The 23,442-nt window shown below is 33.2% G+C and overlaps 1 protein-coding gene across 1 annotated transcript in view; it reads right to left on the bottom strand.

Annotated features, from left to right (window-relative positions):
• Positions 1 to 23,442, bottom strand: part of PCDH17 (protocadherin 17) — a 111,832-nt gene that overhangs the window by 61,897 nt on the left and 26,493 nt on the right. Inside the window, exons 2-3 of the mRNA XM_036832073.1 lie at positions 14,577 to 14,635; positions 14,271 to 14,443 (exon numbers count right to left, since the gene is read on the bottom strand). Of these exons, the coding sequence (XP_036687968.1) occupies positions 14,271 to 14,443; positions 14,577 to 14,635 (232 nt within the window). The remainder of the gene's footprint in view (positions 1 to 14,270; positions 14,444 to 14,576; positions 14,636 to 23,442) is intronic.

Here is a 23,442-nt window from a genome sequence, read left to right as displayed (position 1 = left end):
ACGCTGCTTTAGCCAGCCAATACTATTAAATAGCCCAACCATATTGTTAAGACATGATGGAAGTTTTTAACATTGAAAAATTGGATGACTGTCTCTTACTCCTTACCCAGATGTTAAGATGTTTATTCTCCAAATATTTTCATCCCAATGACTCCCTCTTATTTTCACTATCACTTAGACTGGTTACAACTTTGTTACTTCTCATGTGGCCATTGCTACTGTGAAAAAATGAAAAGACCAATGAAATTAGAGTCAGATCCCTAGGCTAAAATTTTGGCTCGGCCACATAAAAGTTCGATGCCCTTAGATTGGTCATTTCTTCTGTTCAAAATGGAAATGGCAATGCCTATCTTATAAAATTATTTAAAATTGTGCATGGTAAATGAGATGATTCAATTTAAATGTGCATAATTCAATTACTGGAAGTCATTAACTGTTGGATTTGTTTCTAACTATAGTAGAACTGGCTTCTCTAAAGATTAATTCAATATCATGTTATTTATCAGATCAAGATCCTTTAACATTTATCCAATGACTTCAAGTTCCCTAAAATCTTCTTCTTAATCTGTAGTTTTAATCCTTGATAACCCTTTTTTTTTAAACCAAACATTGGGAATACATTGGAGAATAAAAGTATCTCCATCGCACATGGAGCATGCAGATTCCTGAGGGAGACAAGTTAATGCAAAGAAAGCTTTCCACACTAGAAACCTCTTTCTTGAGTAAGAAAAGAAGAAACTGCAAGAAGACTTCCATGGCTGGTGTATAGTGTGCTAGTAGGAGACTGACAAAAGGGGAGGGTTTACTGGCCAAGGTTAAAAGTCTAATTTATTTTTTTTTCAAGTACTCTGTGGAAGCCATTAAAGAGTTTTAATTGAAGTGAAATGTTTGAACTTACATCTCAAACAAGACAGCAAGGGAAGCAGGTGACCACCTCTCCTGGGAAGGTATGGTGGTGTGAAAAAGAGGTAACCTCTGATGGGGGAATACATTAGAGGTGAACCAAAGAAGTAGACTTGGCTCATGGTAACAATAGGACTTAATGGCACATGCTGGGATGAGGAAGAGAAGGGAAATAAGAGGAGTTCCTTTGTTTCTGACTGCAGTGACTAGGTAGATGGTGGTACCAATAACTGGAATTAGAAGGGCTGGTTGGGAGGGCTTGAGAAAGTAGAAAAAAAAAATGTGTTGGCAGTTTTGGGGTGGAAAAAAATGAAGTAAATGGAATTTTTTCAAGTTTTTTTTTGCTCCATTTTAATTGAACAAAAACTTTGATCAAATACTTGGAGAACTGTGACATTTCTTAAGAATACATATGGACTACAGTGTATTACAAAATGTAGATTATGAATAAAGTGGGATTAAATTTGTGTATATAACATAACTCTAAGTAGTCTGTCATAGGTTTAAAAGTAAACTAATGTTAGAGCTTAATACAGACAGCATTTAAAAAACAAAATGTATTTTATTTATTACTCAAAAATAGCAAAAGTACCTTTTTATCAAACTTAATGGAAATGAATGGGGAGATAGAACATATATCTAGAACTATCTTGTTCTATTCTGTGTTTAACAGTGATTACACTTTAATAAAATGACCCTCACATATGAAGGTGACTTTTAGAAGTATATAGAAATTAAAGTATTTTCCAATTGGTATCAACATGTTAGCATGGCAAGTTTTGTGCCTTCTGTCCAGTGCCTAGGTTAACTGCACAATATGTAGTAATGAAATAAAGGTTATTTGGGGTAAAGGCAAATCATCTATATAAGGATCAAAAAACAATAGTCTCAGTATTAGATACTGCTGCAGAGGAAGTCACAAAGATAATAATAATAAAATAATGGCAATGAGATGACTATATATGGTACTGAAGAACTGTTCATAACCCTATTCACTTAGGCATAAATAATCACATTCAACTCTAATTTCAACCCTACTTTCAATTTAGAAATATTAGTATAACTTCCCTGTGAACTCTCCTTTGCACAGTGATATTGAAGACTGTAAATAAGGAAATGGAACTAGAATGAAAAGAGCACAGTCATGGCATCAGGCAGACAACTGCTACACCGCTGAGGGCCTAAACTACGGGCAAGTTACATCAGTTTTTTATGCTCAGGTTTTTCATCTATTAAAGATAACAGCCATCTCCTCAGTTTGCCATGAGGGCAAACTTGCTTAAAGGTGCTTGGTGCGGTACTTGACATAAAGTAGCTGTTCAATTTTTTTTTTTTTTTCTTTTTAATTGCCTGTAACTATTAGCTGTTCTTTTGTTATCCGATTGAATGATTCCACACAGTTTGTTATATATTTATAATCTTTTAAGGGTTTCATTAGGATTCATATTTAAGGTAGTGTTTTCAGCTCTGCTGTAAATAAAAATGAAAGAGAAAAATCAACATTGATCATACTTGACAAATACAAATAGATGGTACTTTGAACTGAGTAATCTTTCTTTTGAGTTACATTTATTGCTCAGAATGATTTCAATAAAAACTCTTGGGCTCAGCAATTAAATTACATTATAATATACAAAAATTAGAAAATATTAAACATGCCACTGCCCTTTTGAAATTTGATGAATGATCAGTCTTGGCCGTTGGGCTCCTTTGATTTCCAGCGCTCCTCTGGTATATTATTAATTGAATCTTCTAAAACAAAATTCTGATCAGTTAACTCTACTCAAAATAAAGTTTTTAATGGTCTATATAATCAGATTCAAACTTCTTAGTATGGCATTTAAGGTATTTCATAATCTGACCCTAGTCCATTTATTTGGTCCAATTTCTCTCCATTATAACTCTGCACGTCATACTCCAATAAAAATATCCATACTTATTTGTCACTCCTGGATCATGCTATGACTTGTCATATCTCTAGCATTATCTTGGATCATGCTATTATCCCAGCTTCAAATACTCAATTCATCTGTGTCCTGTAAGTCCTACTCTACCTTCAAGACCCTATTAAAGGCACATCTAATTCATGAAGTAATTCTTTATTCATTTCTCTAGCAGAATTTTATTTTTATTTATTACATATATTACAGTATTTAACAAATGGAACTATAGCTAGATGGATAGAGGAATGACAGTTTCAAAAACCAAACACCTTGAAGGCAGAGTCATATACATAGGTACTGAAATAATATGCACTGAATTAATTTATTCATATTTTAATGGTAATGAGAGTCACTCCTGAGCAAGAGTCACAATACACTCCATGAGTAAAAAAAAAAAAAAAAAAAATTATCACATATATTTACTTAAGATTCAAAATACTTTCTATTGTTTTCTAACAGTGTGGAGTAATACCTATGTACATCAGGAAGTCATTCTTCATGTATTAAAATTTTCTGAAGTTTTCTTGCCATCCTTCTTTTAAATATCTTTAAAAATGTTAGCCTGGAGGGGAAAAAGGTCAGATATCTATATAAAGGGCATTATGTAATAAACATAGTAATTAAAATTAGGAAGGAAATGGCCCGGGACAAAAATGAAACAAAATTTCATCCCTCAGTATGAATATTCAAAACCTCAAAGAAAATAAAATCCAGGGCAGACGAATCAATCTCCATGAAATATATATTTTGTTTCAAAAATATACCGTGTATCAGAGGTGGGAGTGCATTTGTTACCTGTCTGCAAATCCTAAAAGTACTACTCAAAATGTTCTTATGACATGATTAAACATTTAAATGTTCCAGGATGAAACATTTGAGTGATCTTCCCGAAGTAAATATTTATCACATTAAAATGATTACAGGGGTGATAGAATATTTTTGTCTATATTTGATTTAAGACATCCCCCACTGCAGATTTCTATTATGACTTAATAGGAAACTAGATTAAATCATTTCTCTTGTTGGTAGATAATTTTTTTTTCATCATGTTACTACTGGGATCATCATCAGTATAACTAACTGTCAAGAATTTAAGGAAGGAAAAGCTCCAATATGCAAATTAAGTAAAAATTTTAAATTTCTTGTCCATTTTGAAATCCAAAAAAGTTTCAGGTCTGGAAGTTATTTTGCTACTCATTCGGTGGTAAAATTGACTTGAACTGACATGGGCTATCTATATTATTCATTTATTCCATTTAATGTGAATATTTAGACTTTTCACTACAAAACTGATCATGTGTTTCATTGTGAGTACTGGTACACCTCCCAGTGGAGATGTTACATAATACATGGTATATGCAATACATCACCTTTCTAAAATCTGAAAAATTTTTAATTCTAGAAAACATCTATACTATAGGCCTACACATCAAAACATCAGTTTTAAAGACTCCTTGGGAGCTATAAAATTGAAAAGTAAAAGAGGAGTTAATTTAAATATGTTAATGTATTTGGTTTGATACATTATATGTTCCTATTTCTTATTTTTTTAACAAATATAAATATGAAATAATAGCCGTATCTGTTTTTTACAGGTGTTCATCTTGCAATAGATTATCTTGGCAATTGTATGAGCTCCTCTGGCTTTTCGCGAATCTGAGTGCCATTTATATAATATGTGTTTTTTGTGAAATAATGAGATTGATGAAATTTGCTTTCCATTTTATAGAGAAGATCAGAATCACCTACAATTATTTTCCCTTTGCCTCCACATCACTGTTTATCTTTTCAAATTTATTTCTCCTTTCTTTCCTTTATAGAAAAAGTTTATCTTTACTTTAAAGCTAGCATCCCCATTATACTGGAATAACATCTATCTCATCCAATCCTTCAATAATTCCTCTAGGTGGATCATTTACCTTAGTATATTGATACTCAGCTACCTTGAATAATTAAAGCATTTTCCATCTGTAATACCACCTTCTTTAGCTACTTTTTCCCCCTTTCTTTCTCTTATTCATAAACAGAGTTTTAACATAAGAGGAAATAATTTGCACTGCAATTCACCAATGAAAATCACATTGCTGAACTTTCCTGGTGGTGCAGTGGTTAAGAATCCACCTGCCAATGCAGGGGACACGGGTTCGAGCCCTGGTCCGGGAAGATCCCACATGCCGCGGAGTAACTAAACCCATGTGACACAACTACTGAGCCTGTGCTCTAGAGCCCGCGAGCCACAACTACTGAAGCCCACACACCTAGAGCCCATGCTCCACAACAAGAGAAGTCAATGCAATGAGAAGCCCGCTCACCGCAACAAAGAGTAGCCCCTTCTCACCGCAACTAGAGAAAGCCCGCGTACAGCAACGAAGACCCAATGCAACCAAAAATAAATAAATAGATTTATTTAAAACAAAAAATATGATTCCAAGTAAATGTTCCTTTTTTTGAAGTAGTGAGATCTGGAAGTCATACATTTAATGCCAGTGATGCCAGATTACATATTTGGGACTGTCCTCAGAACTAGTTTGTGAACCATAAAACAGAACCAAGCTCAGTATCATTTTGTTTTAAATAAAAACAGAGTTGTCCAGATTGATTTAATGAATTGATTTAATTTGGCTCTCAATTATGTTGTCTGGAAATGAAATCTAAAAACTCTCGGCTTCAGTCAAATACTTCATCTAGATGGTCTCCAGATTTTGGATTGTCACACAACATACTGATTATGTCTCATGCAGTTTGAACAATTGTTGAACTTTTCTCCTTTCCAACTTCTTACTGTTGTGTTCGGAAGGATTCTGTCCTGTACTCTATTCTCTTTTCTCCCAATAATCCCTGTCATCAGTTTACTTTAAGTATGATCCCATATCAATGGCTTCTATGTTTATACCCCCCACCTCTCCTCCCATTACAAAACTAACTTTCAGTTGGCTCTTCTGTTACTCATCTAAGCTCCTTTTACTTCCCAAATGCTTTCCCCATGATGACCTCACCCTGTTTTTACCATTTAGTAAACTGAACTCAGTTATCCAAATCACAATCCTAATGTTTACCACAGCAAATTTTATACTACCTTACTGCTTTCTGAAAGTTTTCTCAAAGATCTGGTTAACTGAAGTTTTGTGCTTGTTTGTTTGTTTTTTCCCCAGCATCCTTGAATGGTAAATTTCTTTATTAAATCGATTCCTATATAGAAATAAGCATTGGTCATTTAGAGAAAATGCTAAAAGTTTCAAATATTTATGTGTTAATTTAATATATGTGGTATATATTACATAAAAACTTACTTAAATGCATTAAAATGCATTAAATAATTCAAGTGCTATTCCATTTACTTGGGCATCAAATGATTTTTTTCTAAGCAATTCACTAGAATCATAAAAGTAGTGGTGTGTACTAAAAGAAGTTTTTAATCTTTCACTTTGTTCCATTCCTACTACCTCTTCACCACTCTAGGCCTCATTTTGCCTTGCCATGTATTACTTGCTCAGCTTCCTAATTGTATTCCCATCTCCCAAGACCTTGTCATAAAAATCATCCCTTTAAAATGAAAGTTTGAACTGCCACCTCCTGAACCTCCAAGGGCTGCCTCTCAGTGGTCCCATCATTGGGCTTCTACTTACCTCCCCAGTCTCTACCTGCCATTCCCACTCTCACACATCACTACACACGTGCCTCTAACAACAGCTTGCCATGCACTGCTTCCTTTCACCTATGTTTCTGAGAGTGCCCATCATCTTCCCTCTCCCAACTTCACTCTGCCAAGTAAGCCAAACATTTTTTGAAGAGTCAGCTCAGATGTGTTCTTCTCCAGGAATGTTCTTTGAGCCTCCAGATCTGAGCCAGGTTTCCATTCTCCTGACTCCATTAATACTCAGGACATATCTCTCTCTCACTGCACAAAACTCATGGTTTGTATGTCAAACTCACTTAATACAGTGTGAGCTTCTTGAGGACCCAGCCTGTGCTTTAGTGCATCTTTGTATCCCGGGCACAGTCATTTATTAGAAGAAAAATTAAGTGATTGAATAAATGAATGAATGACTGAAAAATCTCTCTTGGCACCACCATTCCTCAGCACTCTAAGAAAGTATCAAGGACCCACAGGTAGCAGAGGTATAGGTGCTGTGTCCAGATTGAAGAAATATTTACATCCCAGTGCTTAGTGACAAATAATCCAGTAGTGTCAGTGTCTAACTTCTGGAATGATACATTTAATTGACCTTTTGGAGCTTTTATTCAATATATATTAAATAAATGAATATGTGAAATATTTATTCAATATATATGAAAGAATCAAGAATGAAGCTCTGAAGCTTGGCAGTTGACATCTTCAAATTAATAAGGAAAAGAAGTGTGACGACAAATCTGAAGTACCTGTTCAGAGACTTCGAGGTCTCTATTAATGTGTCACAGAAATTACACAGAAGGATGAAAAGGGCTCTAGATAGAAAATTATAAACCTGGAGCTAGTGCTACCTCTGTCACTAACTTGAAGACCCTATGGAAATCACTTAATCTGTTTTCTTATCTACACAATATGGGAATTATACTTCAAGGATTCTTACCCTAATGTTTTGTAATATGGCTTTCAAAAGAATAGAGAACCTGCAATATTAGACATGCTATTAAAGTGAAATAACAGGAAATTGCTGGGAGAAGTTTTAGACCTAATAACATTATTTTCTTACAGTTCTTAATTAACAGATGAGATGATAACTATTTTATATTTTTAGAATTTATGGACACACTCCTGCTTTCATAAAAATGTATGTAATATTAGTATAGAATTTTATTTATAAAAATGAAAAAAATTGTCATTATTTATATTATAAAAAATACAAAAAGTAAAATCCTCTGGTTGGTTGGTAATATTTGAGAGAGTGTGTAATTCTAAGGCTGGGGAGGGTTCCCCTGCCCCAAGTATAAGGCAAAATGAGTGTCAAAAGTTTGGGAAATACTGTTCCAACATTTCCCAATCGGAATGTTTCAGGAAAAGTCATTGCTGTGCTTACTAAAAGCAAGAGAATCTCAAAATCACAGTGAGTCTATAGTAAATCATGCAACACTTGTTAGAGAGGCTTTACGATGAGCAACAAATGTGAGGGTGATAAAATCTATTTTCATGATACCAGATGCTGGATTCTGGAAGCAGATGTTTGCACACGAGAAAAAGAGATGTCATTGAAACTTTTAAAGTTAGGTGAACTATGGGACGGTTGCAAAGCCTGGTAAGCAAAAACAAAGTGAAACTGCTCACAGTTTGAGAAATATTTTGTCTAGTAAAATGTAAGGCCCGATGAATTGGGAAGGCCCTAAAAGATAGCACAGGGAGGTGATAAAATTGGATAGATGCAGCCTAATAAGAACTTACAGAACTTGAAAATAATATGAATTATTGGCAAATAATACAATTTCTTAAATACCACGTATGCAAATCATAAAGCAGCAGTGCCTCTAAAAATTTGTAAATGATTCCTCTCTTGCATTAAATATTCAAAGTTCCTTCCCACCCCCAATATATGGCGGTAATTTTCCATTTCCTTCCTAAGACAAATTTCCTATTAATAAGTTTATAGCAACATTTCTTTAAAAAATTATTTTCAGAGATCGCCAGATGGCTGCTGAGAGGATGGACACAGTCACCACCTTCATGTTCTTGCTTCCGCAGAAGTGGATTTGCTGTTGCCTGTTACGGGTAGGCCTGGGAAAAGACACTGCTTGATTGGAAGGTTCAGACTGCAGTAACCATAATGCAGAAGAGAAAACAGAACAGAAGCTTGAGAATATAAAAGTACTATGCTAGTACTTTTCTATTCAGGGTCAGTTCTAGGGGAAATTGCAAGGTAGGTCAAGTTTGTGTTCAGCATCCCAACCCTCTGTCTCAATAACCTCCTCCCAAATCCTGAACGTATGGCTCCACCCTCACTTCCGTGGACAAGGACCTCAACTTCCATTCTCCCATTTCCCTACTACTGCTTTCATAAATATCTCCTTCATGGTAAAGTATAGGTTGTACAAACATTAAACTGTTTCCTTTCCAGACATAATTAGAAATATGGTGAAATTGCAGTCATTATGCAGTGAATTAGGGAGGAAAATTAGAAGAAGTGGGGCTCAGAGCCTTGACAAACTCTGAAATCCTATAACAAATACTAAAGTTGTTCCAACTAGCGTAATCCTATTTTGAATATGGAGCCCACAAGCAAAATTCAAACACTGACTTAAAGAAAAAAAGGAACGACAGCAAAAAACAATTCTTTAGCTTTAGTTTTTGTAGTTTTCTAGAATGTCCTCTGGGAAGAGGGAAGGTAACCCTTAAGAACGCAATTTAGTTTTAAAACTGAATTCACTGGAGCAAACCTAGCTTATTTGCTATTTCCATTATTCTCAACTTTCTATTGATTATATTTCATTAGATTTTAATCAGGGATTCCATTGTGAAATGTTTTTAACCCAGAATGGAATTTAAGAAGTCAGATTTTTCTAGCAGTAGAGAGAACGGGGGAGGCACAGAATTGAATAGAATAAAATAAATTATAAGGCAATTAAATAAGATGAAAAATGAAAAAGAATTTGATTGGAGCAACTCCTGAGGCTCAGAAATGTCCTGGAATCCAGTCACCAGGGAAGGGACCAACATCTGGCCCCCACGGGGCATTACATCCTGTGTTGATGATGCTTCCACTGCAATCTCTAGCACAGGCCGTCAGTACTCACGATGTACAATGCTACTCCACTAGCTTCAGAGTTCAATTCAAAGACTTGGTTTCAGTTAATTATAAAGATATCAGAAGACTGGTTATCCTTGGAAAATTGAGAACAGTCACTCAGCTATCAATAACAAGCTCAGAAAATTGCCAGTCAGCATTTATAAAGACTGCACATTTATTATTTGGGAATCAACAGAGACTACTGAATTTTGGGGAAAGCTTATTATGTCTTTTAAAAGAAAAACAAAACACTTATTGCTAACAACCAAAATACTCTACAGGGCTTCTGATGGATAGAAATAAAGAAGTCAAAGTATAAATAGTATTCTGAGGTATAAAGAGTAAGTTACCCGCAAAAACTTTTGAAAGAGTTTTGTTCTGCATAAAACTGTATGTGACTATTCTTTACAGAAGTAACATTATTTATTTTTATTAGTACTTGATAAAAATTAGTTTTTGTCATTCCAAAATATAAAATCAGCAGAATAAGATAAAATGTATTTTGGTCAATTTTCTGTGTCATTTTCTAATAAATAATGACGTATTAAATAGAAATATATATATTATATAATATAATATATTATATATATATATACCTTTCTAAGGAATTTGCTACTATGGCACCATACACACTCCAAAATATATGGATTGTTTTACCTATTATCTCCCTCTCTCCCTCCCTCTCTCTCTCTCTATCTACCCACTAACCTACCTACCTACCTTTAATATTTGATGGGGAATGTATAGGGAAAAATCTAATTGACAAACAGAGAGGCAGAGCACAAAACTGAACTCAAATAGAAAAAAAACTAAGTACATTCTTTGAGATTTTTTTTAATGACACTAAGAGAAGCTAAAATAACCTCTTTCTATTATAGGTTTTATTAACATAAAATCCTTAGAGTTATCTTCAGCTGTAGTGCACTACATCACACCTTCACTTAACTAATGAATCCTTTCAAATATTTTTTTCTAAAACAATGGGCAACACATACTAGTGCTGTATATTTGGGATGCTTAAACTGATGGTAGCAAAAATACACAAATATCAGGAATAGAATAAATGGAAAAAATCTAACAGCACAAAAGAGAAGAAAAACAGTAAAAATTAAGCTAATAAAATAAAATCTCAAATGGACTAAGTTATTTGCAAAGGAAAATTATTATTAGCATAGAAAGTTCCATTGAAAATATGAAGACTATTTTTTAAATTGATTTTAATTTCTAAGTTAAAGAAGTATTTTAATTTAGAAATAGAACATTATTTTTCTTAATAGAGATAATTTAAACAGGGAAAGAAGCCAACTAAACTAATATAAAAATATAAAATATAATTATGCTACTGAGTTTTTAATTGAAAACTATTAAGGTACTACTATAAGTTTTTAGGACAAGCAAAAGACTGATAAACAGGTTTCTTTTTGTTTAGCCTTTGTTTTAAAGGAAATTTATTTTTGTTTTTTAGGAGATTTTTAAAGGCATTAAAAATTAGGGTTTAACATATGAAACTTGGACATGAAATAATTGTTTGAATATGGCTGTCATCTTCTTTCATCTGTAAAGAAAATTATTCTTTGTAGGTGTGCATTAAACTAATTTGGCATTGGCTCTCATGATGCTTTTCAAATAAATTAAGAGGACATTGACCAAGACAATGGCTGATTGCTTCTTCAAACACTTATTTTTTTTTTTTCTTTTCTGAGTAAACCATTCATTATGTGAATAGTATAAAGTGTTGGTTAAGAGGGCAGACCCTGAAGGCATGCTATTTTATTTCGAATGCTGACTTCACTACTTACAGCACAGAACACTGAGAAAATTTCTTAACAACTATTAAATGTGAGAGTAACAGTAGTCACCTATCTATAAGTGCAGTGAAAACTAAATAAGATATTATGTTTTAACCACTGAATAATTCAATGCATATAACCTATTTTGATGTTTTCCCTCAAGGTTCGCATACACAAACTCAAGTTTTAACTTACCCTTCAATGTTTATTTGATATCTAGTCATAGCAATGAATCAGAAAGTATATTTGAGCAAATTCTCCCATTTGGAGATAAAGTTGTACAGAAGAGACACAAATTTTGGTCATATCTAGACCTAAGATAAAATTCCAACCTGCTTGGCAGGTTAGTAAATTTCCCATAAGCTCAGTTTTCTTACATGTAAGATAAAAATGATAACTATTTTAGAGTTTGCAGGTTAAATATGCTAATGTTGAAATGAAGTTGGCACAGTTTATGGTAAGTAGTAAAAACTCAATAAATACTAGTCTCCTCCTCTGAATCTAGATAGGTAGATAGATAGATGTATGCATAATATGCATAGAAGAAAGAGAAAGAAAGAGAGAGAGAGAGAGAGAGGGATGGAGGGAGACAAAAAGATTATCTAGATGATGGAGAGAGAAAGACAGATTGGAGGTAGATAGGGAGATAGATGGCAGATAAAGGTAGATGAGAGAGGAGATATGAGAGAGAGAGCCAAACAGAGAAAGGTCTCCCACCTCAACTAGTTACATACAGTTTCTTGAAGGCAGGCTTCATGTCAAATTTATTTTTGATGTTCTTGAAGAATCTAACTTTCCTTACATATTGAAAGCATTTAATAGATATTTATTAAATAAATGAATTAATGAATCAAATCTGTCGATCAATCAATGAAATACTCCTTCAAAATCATGTTTTAAAGTAGAAGTCAGTCTCTCTCCTATAAATTCAGAGATTACCTTCTAAGTATGGCTTTCAGATTCATAACTTTCTCATGTTTGTTAATAAGGATATGTGGAAACTACTTGTTTTACAGGAGATATATCTATTGGCATTCTCACTCATAGACTAGCCATTATTTTACGTGTCATATTAATTAAAATATGTGTTGACCACATTTTCTTTTAAGAACAATAGCCACCTTTCTATGATATTACTTTTTGATATCAAAATAGGAAAAAACAGCTTTTCAGTATAAACTACATTTTCAGACATATATTTCACTTTTCTATAGGGGTCTTTTTTCATTCCTATGAAATACATTGCTCAGTCAGTGGATGGAAAGGAATTAAAAAGTTAATAGTGAGAAGCAGGCTTTTTTAATTAACAAAGTTTCTCATGAAATAGGACAATAAATGCAAACTCTTTACTTACTCTATGCAGCTTTACAAATAGTGGCCAGTGAATTACCTGTAAATCACTTTATCACATACATAGATTAGTCTGTTAGGCTATGCATTCACATATCAAGATCCAACAACCCATTACTTAAAATGTGCCTAAAATATTCATATATTATAATATTGCATAGTCAAATCCATCAAGACCACTTAAGTCACTTCAAGTAAACATGCAGATGTGCAGGAACTGTGAATATTAGATAAGTATTCAAATAGCTTTTGTTTAAAATAATTTTTAAAACAATATTGCATTGTTACGCAAAAAATTGCTAAGACATATCTAACACTTATTACTTAGAAAAGAAGGCTTTTGTGAGGTTATCCTTAAAATAAAGCCAGCATAATTATATTTAGTGCAGAAACTTATATATATATATATATATATATATATATATATATATATATATATATATATGAATTTATTTCTGTATTGAATGTATGTGTGTGCATGTTTGAACTCAAATTTCAACATGAATAGAGAAATTAAAAAGCATTCTATCTGCTGATGTATATGTGATAGGACTGACTGCACTAGAGGCAAAAATTTATTTTCTATGAATCACCATCATTAAATGACTTAGAAGAATAAATGAATATGTCCATATAGCTTAAATGTAGTCTCTCATAAAAACTTAAATAAATATTAAACATATTTAAATACTATTAATATTTTGAAAACTAATATTAACTAATATAATATGCATTTGTAATTCTGAAATTCAATTTATACAACAGTTCTTTTCATTTCTTATAATTGGACATAAAAAAAGCTTATTCACAAAATCTAAGTCTCACACGTAAGAGTAGCTTAATTCTCTTTGGGTAAATCATTAGTAAATATTCTATTGTGTTTGAAACAATAAAAATATCAAAATTAATTTAAAAAGACATATCAAACTAATAAATTTAATATAGATTTTTAGAAAAAAACATATGTATTTATGAAGAAGTATTTCTTTTTTAACTCTATCAGGGTAAACAAGTTCATGTTTATTTGATATCCAGAAAGACTTAGACATAAATCAAAAGGAGCCAGAACTCTGACTTAGCTATTATTTGACTCTTGAAAAACTATCTTGAAGCTAAAATCCACACTAAAAATACACCAACACTGATAAGAGCTATACAGTTCCAACTGAGTTTTCATTTCACCTAAAAGCGTTGAATTTATTCATCTTAATCTGTATATTAGTATATTAAAATGTGCATATCTAGCTAACATATGCTATATATTCCTTTAATAAAATGCAAAATAGCAAAGGCTGGAAAATGTTCATAAAGATAAGTACAATCTAGTGACTTTGGCCAAGTTCTCATCTTAAGAAGATTACAGACCAAAATCCATGGCCTTCCTTTTTCTGTGGTTACTGAGGTATTGAATAATTGCTTTTTGTCTGGGGCAACCTCAGAATTTGCTGCTTCTTTTGCTATATCGTCAATGGTCCATTCCAAGGTGATAAACTACAACTCTAGTACTATGAGGTTTCTAATGATGGCTTAAGCTTTACACTTTGTAAGCATTGGAAGACTTCACTCACCTTGTTCAAGTGGCTGGCTTTTAGTTGAAGTAGTTTTCATCTTGAGTGCCTCCCTAACAGACATGTCACAGCAGGAGCCTTTGTTAGTGTCTTGGTCACTGTCAGCCTGATCACTGTCCCCGTGCCCACTGTCTCTCAGGCTGGCTCTTTCTGGGTCCTTAAACGTGGAGCTACTGAAATACATATAAAGAAAAAGAAGAGAAAGTGTTGTCTCTACGAGTTTGAATCTGAAGTGTAATCTCTAGCAAAGCAATTTTGACATGAATGCAAATAGGGAAGCTGAGAAAGTTATTTAATAGGCCTTACCTTTGAACAAACTGCTGCCTGCTGCCCATGTAATTGGGCTCTGCGGGAAAATTGTCTGTCTGCGAAAGAGAAGGAAAAAAAATACGTATAGTTGTACACTGGACAAATCTCCTGCAGAGCAACAAGATTTCCTAGTGGAAAAATGATTAATAATTCAAAAATTCCCTTAATCTTCAAATTTGTACATTTTAATTAAATTGGAAATTGCTGACATGTAATTATGTACTCAGAACAATTAAATGATTCCGGTCCACAAATTACCTGTTAAAGTAAACAATGAGCCTGTCATAACTGGCATTCTCCGTTAGTACCAGGATGGATAACACTGTCTGTGCTGTTTCATTACTTAGATATCAAGATTGAATATTTGTGGGAGGAGTGGAAAAATGACCTAATTTCTCTACATTAAAAGCGTTAATTATTTAATAATACTCATTTTTAAGCATAATTACATCATCTGCTGGGATTCTTTGCCCTTCTTGATATAACATCATTTAAAGTCATCAACTCCTCAATTAAGGGATATAAGACCTTTCCTTCAAATTTTACCAGTAACAAATACAGACATGGCACCTATGGTCAGACTCATCTCTGTAGTACATCCTTATCTTCATCCCTACTATGGAAATTGTACTCAATAAAAGGGAAAGGGGTGTTACTTCCTGGTTATTAAAAACAAAGTGAAAGAAAAATAAGAATTAAAATGTTACTTAAAACATTGGGAGTAAAGACACTGAGAAACGAGGCTTGTTTTTGTGTTTGTTTTTGCTGCTTCCAAACTGATGTGGAGGTCTGCCAAATAGAACTGAATTCTCCTTGTACCGTAGAACAGAGTCTTTTGCGAGAAAGAGAGTAGATCTTTCATAGGTTTCCCTATACTGTACATTCATACACGTTACTTCTTCTTGCAGCTGACTCAGCGACAAAGGTTCTCCTGTTTTCTGCCTCACTTCATATCACACCATTGTGCTCTGAAGCAACTATGGGTTCCTACAAGATCATCCAGCATGCAACTATCAGTGACACAGGAGCATGCAATTCATGAAGCAGAGGGACCAAGGTAAGGTTTAATGTAGAGCAGTATGTATTTTCCTTATAAATAAGGCTAATTTAAACTAACAGGACTCTTTTTTTATCCCATGTAATAATTTAAATTATTTTGCTTTTTAAACTATTATTGGATAAAACATGTTAAAAGGAATAGCTTAAACTACTATCTAAGTTTCACTGTCTTTTATAAGTTGGAGGAAAGGAAAAACCCTCACAAATTTCTTAATCTATAATCTTTACTTGCTGTTGTTCAAATGACCTTTGTCAAAATAAATGCAAAGATGAAGGTAAACAAGGTAGATTAATTTCTCACTTCTAACCCACTTTAACTAGGAGTTGGTAGCAGACGTTTTTTATTAACATGTTTTTACTAATTTCCAGATTCTGTGAAGCACCTTAATTGTTTCCATAACAAACTATCTATCTTTAAGGATAACTTTATCTTCTAGTAAAAGTAATAATGGAAACCAACACCAAAAGCAAAAATGTTTGCAAAAGAGTTTTGCCAATTTTAAAAACTAAAATTACTTAGAAACTCCACATTTAAACTTAAAATCATCTAGTTCATTTTTTGAATTGGTCAAAAACATGCATCAACTCATTATTGCTGTCAGTTAAAAGCTAAGCCTGAGTATCTTAGAACACTTCAGAAAAACAGAATCCGGGGTATTAAGGAGAGAGCAAAATGTAAAGTGAAAGTGTAAACTCTAGTTAGAAAATATAAGGGCTATTATAAGTAATCTTGTGATTTTAATGGCTTTGATTAGGTGAGACCTCATAGGATGTGGATCCCTATTCAGTTAGACACAGGGAGACCGACTGGGAAAACTTTTCTTCCCTTGTCCTAATAGGGACAGTATCTAAAAATGTTTGCATAATATCAAATTTCTAGGCAGTTCTTATAAAATAAGATACTTTAAGTTCCTATTGAGTGAAGAGCTGCTTTAAATTATATGTGAGTGTGTGTGCATACGTGTCTATGTATGCTTCTATCTATGTATCAGTGTGTTTGATGAGCACTGGGCGATGGTAATGCTACCAAATATTGTTCTGATGAAAGCAGAAAAACAATAGGAAGTTAGAAAAGAAGAATTTTGGAAAGGAAAGAAAGGCAGGGAGAAAGGCAAGGGAAAAATAGAAAGAGAGGAGGAAGAGAAAAACGAAAGGATATACAAAGGAGGAGAAATGAGGGTGGAGGGTGGTAAAAAAGGCTAAAGAAAGTTGGTTTATTATTATACAATTTCACAAAGTATAATTTGAGAAGTCTGCAACTTAATCAGTAGCAGAGTATCAAGAGTTTATTAGTAATGTCTGCCAGCATTCATCCATTAAAATAGGTAGGAATGTGAGAGGCTGTGTCTGTTTATAATTACCATAATGAAATAACCATTTGGCCTTTAATAAACATATTACTAATTCACTATAAAAACCACACTGGTTTTAATATAGAAAATAACAGTTTCATTATCCAGGCTCCAAGGATGTCTGAAAACTTATTTCAAATAATCTGAAATGAAATAACAGTATTTACATAGAAAAACAAACAAAAAATAGACAAAAAAGCTGAATGTATTACAGCATCATTTAATTTAGAAATATAAGGGCTTTCAGCTATTTTCCAATACTGTATTCTAAAAATCAAATTCTATCTTGTACATTTATAATTCTTAACCATTAAGTCTAGAAAGAAAGTAAAATTTGAGGTCAGACACTTGTAGATTTTCAGGTCTCAGCAGGGTAATTAAAATATTTATATGAGTAATTAAAATATTCATATGAGTAATTAAAATATAACTCTTGAAAATTTTATCCTTTTCCATACAAGGATAAAATTAGAATGTTTTCCCTTCAAACACAACTTGAACATAGGAACTATTAACTTTTATTTTTAAAACATATCATTTGTTTATTATTTAAAAAAATGGATCCCTGGAATTGACGGCTAGTCACAAAAAATTTCTAAAGCAGACACTTTGAAATAAACTGTAGGATATGATAATCTTTTTAATCTATTTCACTCAGAAATAAAAAGACAAATGTTTTGCTGTTTTTTAAATGATCATTTGCTCATAATGATCACTTAAATCTGAACTAACTTATAAAATGGAATGGCCCTCCTAGCTTGATTTTTTTTTGTTATTTTTTGGATGAAGATAAAAATTTAGATATTCTTTCCTTTGTTCAGAGAACATAAACAAATAAACAAGTAATCAAGTAAACAAACACACAAAGTGGATAAAGTCTGTATGATATGAATGGTTTCTTTGATTATTTATCTTTATGCCTTCTCTTCTAGTACTCAGCAAATTGTAGTAAATGTATAAATGATACTTGAAATTATAATTTTTATCAGCAGTAGTCAATAATAAGCTATTCCTAAGATGTGCCATCTTCTACTACTTGCTCATCTATTAGGACTCTAAAAACATCATGATTTTAAAAATGAGTGTCTCTGAAAAAGACCAGAAGAAAGCACCTACTGAAGCTGAACCATGTTGCCTGAAATTGGGAAAGCTCTATTTGTGGAAGTAGATTAATTTGACATGACCACTTACATGTATCTAGAGAAGCTGATCTGAAAATGGATAGCAAAAAGAGTCAAAATAGATTTTTTTACTCTTAGAATAGTAAAAGTAGAAAATTTTAAAATATATCCAGCATTTGACAAAACTCAACATCTATTAATGATAAAAATTCTCAGCAAATAGGAATAGAAGGAAACTTCTTCAACTGCATAAAGAGCATCTATCAAAAAAGAGTATAACCAGCATCACTCTTGGAAGACTGAAAGCTTCACCACTTCTATTCACCACTGCACTGAAAGTCCTAATATGTTCAATAAGGCAAGAAAAGTAAGTGAAGGACATACAAATTGGAAAAGGAGGAAAAAATTTTTTCACAATGTTGTATTCTCAGATAATAGTATTGTTCAGACAGAAAATAAGAAGGAATCAAGACAAACAAAAAAAAACAAGTAAAACTCAGAATGAGTAAATAAGTTAAGCAATGTTGCCATGTTCAAGGTCACCACACACAAATCAATCATATTTCTATACACTAGCAATGAACTAGTTGGAAACTTAAATATCCAAAGCAATACATCTATAATATGTCCCTAAAAGTCAAATACTTAAGCAAATAGATAATTTAAAAAAATAAGTACAGAATCTGTATACTGAACATTACAGAAACTGATGGAATAAATCAAAGAAGGCCTAAATAAATGGAGAGGTATATCATGTTTATGGATTGAAAAATTCAACATGGTAAAGACATCAATGTTCCTCAAATAATCTATACATGTAACATAATTCCATTCATATTCACTGCATGATTTTCTATAGCTATAGACAAGAGGACTCTAGAACTTAAAACAGAAAGAACTGTAATAGCCAAAATAATTCTGAAAAAGATTAAATTTGAAGGAATCACACTACCCTATTTAAAGAATTACTATGAAGCTACATAAATCAAGACAGTGTAGTATTGTCAGTGGAAAAGACACATAGATCAGTGGGACAGGAGAGACTGTTCAGAAGCCCACAGAAATATGGCCAACTAATTTTTGACAAAGTTGCAGAAGGCAATTCAACAGAAATGAACACTTTATAAAAACAAAACAAAACAAAAACTTAAAAATTCAAAATTGACCATAGATCTAAATGAAAAACATAAAACTATAAAACTTTATAAGAAAACCCTGCAGAAAATCTATGTGACCTAATGTTAGGGAGAGTTCTTAGACATGATACCAAAAGTATCATTCATAAGAAAAAAAAAAAAAAAAAGACCAAAATTAACCCAGTAATTTGGTATTTACCTTAAATAAATGAAGACTATAATCACACAGAGATTTGTACATGAATATATCAAGAGATCTCTTTGCCAAAACTGGAATCATCCCAGATATCTTTCAATAGGTGAACAGATAGACTGTGGTACATACATACAGTGAAAAACTATTTAACAATAAAATAATGAACTATTGGTGCAACAACTTGGATGAATCTCAGAAGCATTATGTTGAGTGAAAGAAGCCAGTCTCAAAAAAATTGCACAGTGTATGATTCCATTTATAAGATTTCTCAAAAAAGCAAAAATTATTATAACAAAGAATACATCAGTGGATGCCAGGGGTTAAGGTTGACTATAGAGATATAGCATGAGGAAGCTTTTTACGGTGATAGAACTGTCCTGATTGTGGTATTAGTTTCATGAAGCTATATATGAAAAAAATAACAAAAAACAAAAACCACAGAACTCTACATTCCAAAAAAGGTTCATTTTACTGGATGCTAATAAAAAGTAATTACAAACATATATATAAGGTGATCATCTACATCTCATATACACTGAGGATTTTTCTGTCTCACGGAGAATTATAAAACTACAAATTATTTCATTAGTCTCAATAAAGAGTATTTCTGAACTTTGTCTTTTAAAATTATACACAGCCAACTTTCAAAACACTATGTAGAAATCCCATATTCATTTGGACAGATTACAAATGGATTTGAGATATAAAGCTCTATTTAGCCACACTAACAAACCCAAGCAACACTCTATAAGACAGTCATGTTAAATATGAATTATTTAGCTCAATTTTCATATTTTTTCAAAGATGTTTTTCTTGTGTGCAGTTCTCATTTACCCAGCCATAAAATAGATACTTTAAATAAAGATTTCAGACTGCATTTATTGAAAAGAAGTAGCTTTTCCTTTCAATGCATGAAAAAATATGGCTATATCATGAAGAACTGGGAACCATCCTTAGAAATGGTGAGTTTTTTAATTTGGAGAATACCTCATGAAATCGATGCTACATTTGTAAGTAAGTGAATAGAATATCCTTGTAAAGACTAAAGACATTGAATATGAAATTATTAGCATCTAAGATGCACCAAAGTGTATACAGAATAGTCAAAATAATTTTACAACTTTGATGGTAAAATTAGGATAATATTATCTAAGTTGTGTGGTTTTATATTTTATATGAGATAATATATGAAAATTTCTTAGTTATAAAATACCATTCCTGTTATAACTTTAAAATTTTTTACTTTTTAATATTTTTTTTATTTTTTGGCTGCACCACGTAGCTTGTGGGATCTTAGTTCCCCAACCAGGGATCAAACCCCAGGTCCCCTGCAGTAGAAGCACAGAGTCCTAACCACTGGACCACCAGGGAATTCCCACTTTAAAATTTTTTTTTAATCTTATAAGCAGCACTGTAATGATCATGAAATAACAATAACTGGATGAAAGCCTGGTAAATTGTAAAACAATACTTGAATTTCTAAAAAAAAGATAACTGTGGGATGACAAAAACAAGGACCACATCTTTCTGAGTCTCATTTCTAAAGAATTTCTAAGAAAAATATCAGAGTACTATTCTCCAAATGTATCCCTGCAAAAGGAACAGAGAAAAATATTGTGAGCATTAGGAAACTGGATTCTATAGTTATTTTTCACCATCATAGATACTGTTTAAGTAAATGTTTCTAGAATTCAATCTGTGGTTAGTGCAGTAACTGTGAAAAATATATGCACAATACCTCGGTTTTATTTAACAAGATTACCTTATATTTCCCATTACAGAGTCATGAGACAGTCAGGAAATTTCCTATGGAGAGAACAATTTTGACAAACCAAACAGCTCTGGCATTTCCAGAATCATTGTTATGTAAACACAGAAGACAGTAGTTTATAAACTGCTGGCATTCTTGATATTATTTTGCTTTTCTACATCTGTTTCTTTATCAAAGATGAGACCTTTGGGACAGAGACTCAGCAGATAAATTCATTCCACAAACACACATTTAATTCAAACCATGCACAATATAAAAAATCTAGTATTCACCAATGTAAAATTCACAGTATCTGATATTCAATCAAGAATTACAAGGCATGCAGTAAACCAGGAAAACATAACCCATGCCCAGGGTATAGTCCATCAATCAATAAAACCCATCAATCAATAAAAACAGACCCAGAGGGCTTCCCTGGTGGTGCAGTGGTTGAGAATCCGCCTGCCAATGCAGGGGACACGGGTTCGAGCCCTGGTCTGGGAAGATCCCACATGCTGTGGAGCAACTGAGTCCGTGAGCCACAACTGCTGAGCCTGTGAGTCTGGAGCCTGTGCTCCGCAACAAGAGAGGCCACCATAGTGAGAGGCCCGCGCACCGCGATGAAGAGCGGCCCCCGCTTGCTGCAACTGGAGAAAGCCCTCGCACAGAAACGAAGACCCAACACAGCCAAAAATAATAAATAAATAAATAAATTTATTAAAACAAAACAAAACAGACCCAGACATGGAAAAGATGACAGAATTAACCAATAAGGACCTTAAAATCTATTAGAATTTTGGAAATATGACCAGGAATGTAAAAGCATGACCCTGAGAGTAAGTGCCTCAAATTTTGAGCCCCAAGAACCTCCCTTGCAGTATCCTAATCTTGGGCCTAAAGGTGAGAAATAGATGGCCCAAAAGACACAAAATGAAACTTCTAAAAGTGAAAACTATAATATTTGAAATTAAAATTACGATGAATAAGACTGACAACAGATTAGACAATGAGGGACAAAAGATGTAGCATTTTGCACCAAGTTCTAGAAGCATCTGTCTCAACAATTATATATTTAATATTAAATTTCTACTTTATGTTTATCTGTATAAGCTTTATATATTTGAGTCAACATCCTGTTTATAACTTTGTAATATATAAGAGAGCAGACAGATATGTCAAACACAAAAAGGCTCTCCCAGAGGTTGCAATACAAATACGAAGAAAGCTTTCATTCTAGAGGTATTGATCTAGAATTGGAATTATTGAAGAAAAATGAAAGTGTATATTTGACTCTTTGAAGTCATCATTAAGATAAAACTTCTCACAGACTAATTTTGGGTCGGATGTGTAGTTATGGTGTTGAATCACATCATTATAGCTTCAGTTATACTTAGATGATCAGTGTTTTCCTGATCCAGATGAACAGGGGAGTGAAATTTTGAAAATTCCTTTGAATTAGGGAGAGAAGATTGATTGCATATATTGATGCCACTGGGTTGCAAACAAAACGAAACAAGTTGAACTTTTCCCTTAATTCAAAGGCACTGCTTTTCCCATTGATAACAGTATTCTCTTTGCAGCACTCTGAACACAAGGGAGTGTTAAGAGGTGAATAATTCACTTTAAGCTTTTTTCATAGTGACATTGCTTCTGATAGCTCTGCCTTCAACGGAATATATGGTGCGGTTCTTTCCACATTGCTGAAGTAACCAACAACATTTTAAGCCACCACTTATACAATTATCTGACAGCACCTATAGCTCTGAAATTTCTAAAGTGCATGAGGTATGGCAATAACTGTATTTGTCAGTGATTTTCAAAATAATACATTTTATACAAATATAGTGTGGTCCACACTTGTTACTAAAGGTATACGAAAAAAAGTGAGAAATTCTTACCACATTTAGCAAAAACTGACATTAAGTTAAAAATGGGTGGACAAGGGCTTCCCTGGTGGCGCAGTGGTTGAGAATCCGCCTGCCAATGCAGAGGACACGGGTTCGAGCCCTGGTCCGGGAAGATCCCACATGCCGCGGAGCAACTGGGCCCGTGAGCCACGATTACTGAGCCTGTGCGTCGGAAGCCTGTGCTCCGCAACAGGAGAGGCCGCGATAGTGAAAGGCCCGCGCATCGCGATGAAGAGTGGCCCCCGCTTGCCGCAACTAGAGAAAGCCCTCGCACAGAAACGAAGACCCAACACAGCCAAAAATAAATAAATAAATAATTAATTAAAAAAAAAAAAAAATGGG

This window comes from Balaenoptera musculus, chromosome 18 (assembly GCF_009873245.2).
Source record: "Balaenoptera musculus isolate JJ_BM4_2016_0621 chromosome 18, mBalMus1.pri.v3, whole genome shotgun sequence".
Lineage (NCBI taxonomy): Eukaryota > Metazoa > Chordata > Mammalia > Artiodactyla > Balaenopteridae > Balaenoptera > Balaenoptera musculus.
The sequence above is the reverse complement of the archived record's forward strand: the minus strand, read 5'-3'. Positions and strand labels throughout refer to the sequence as shown.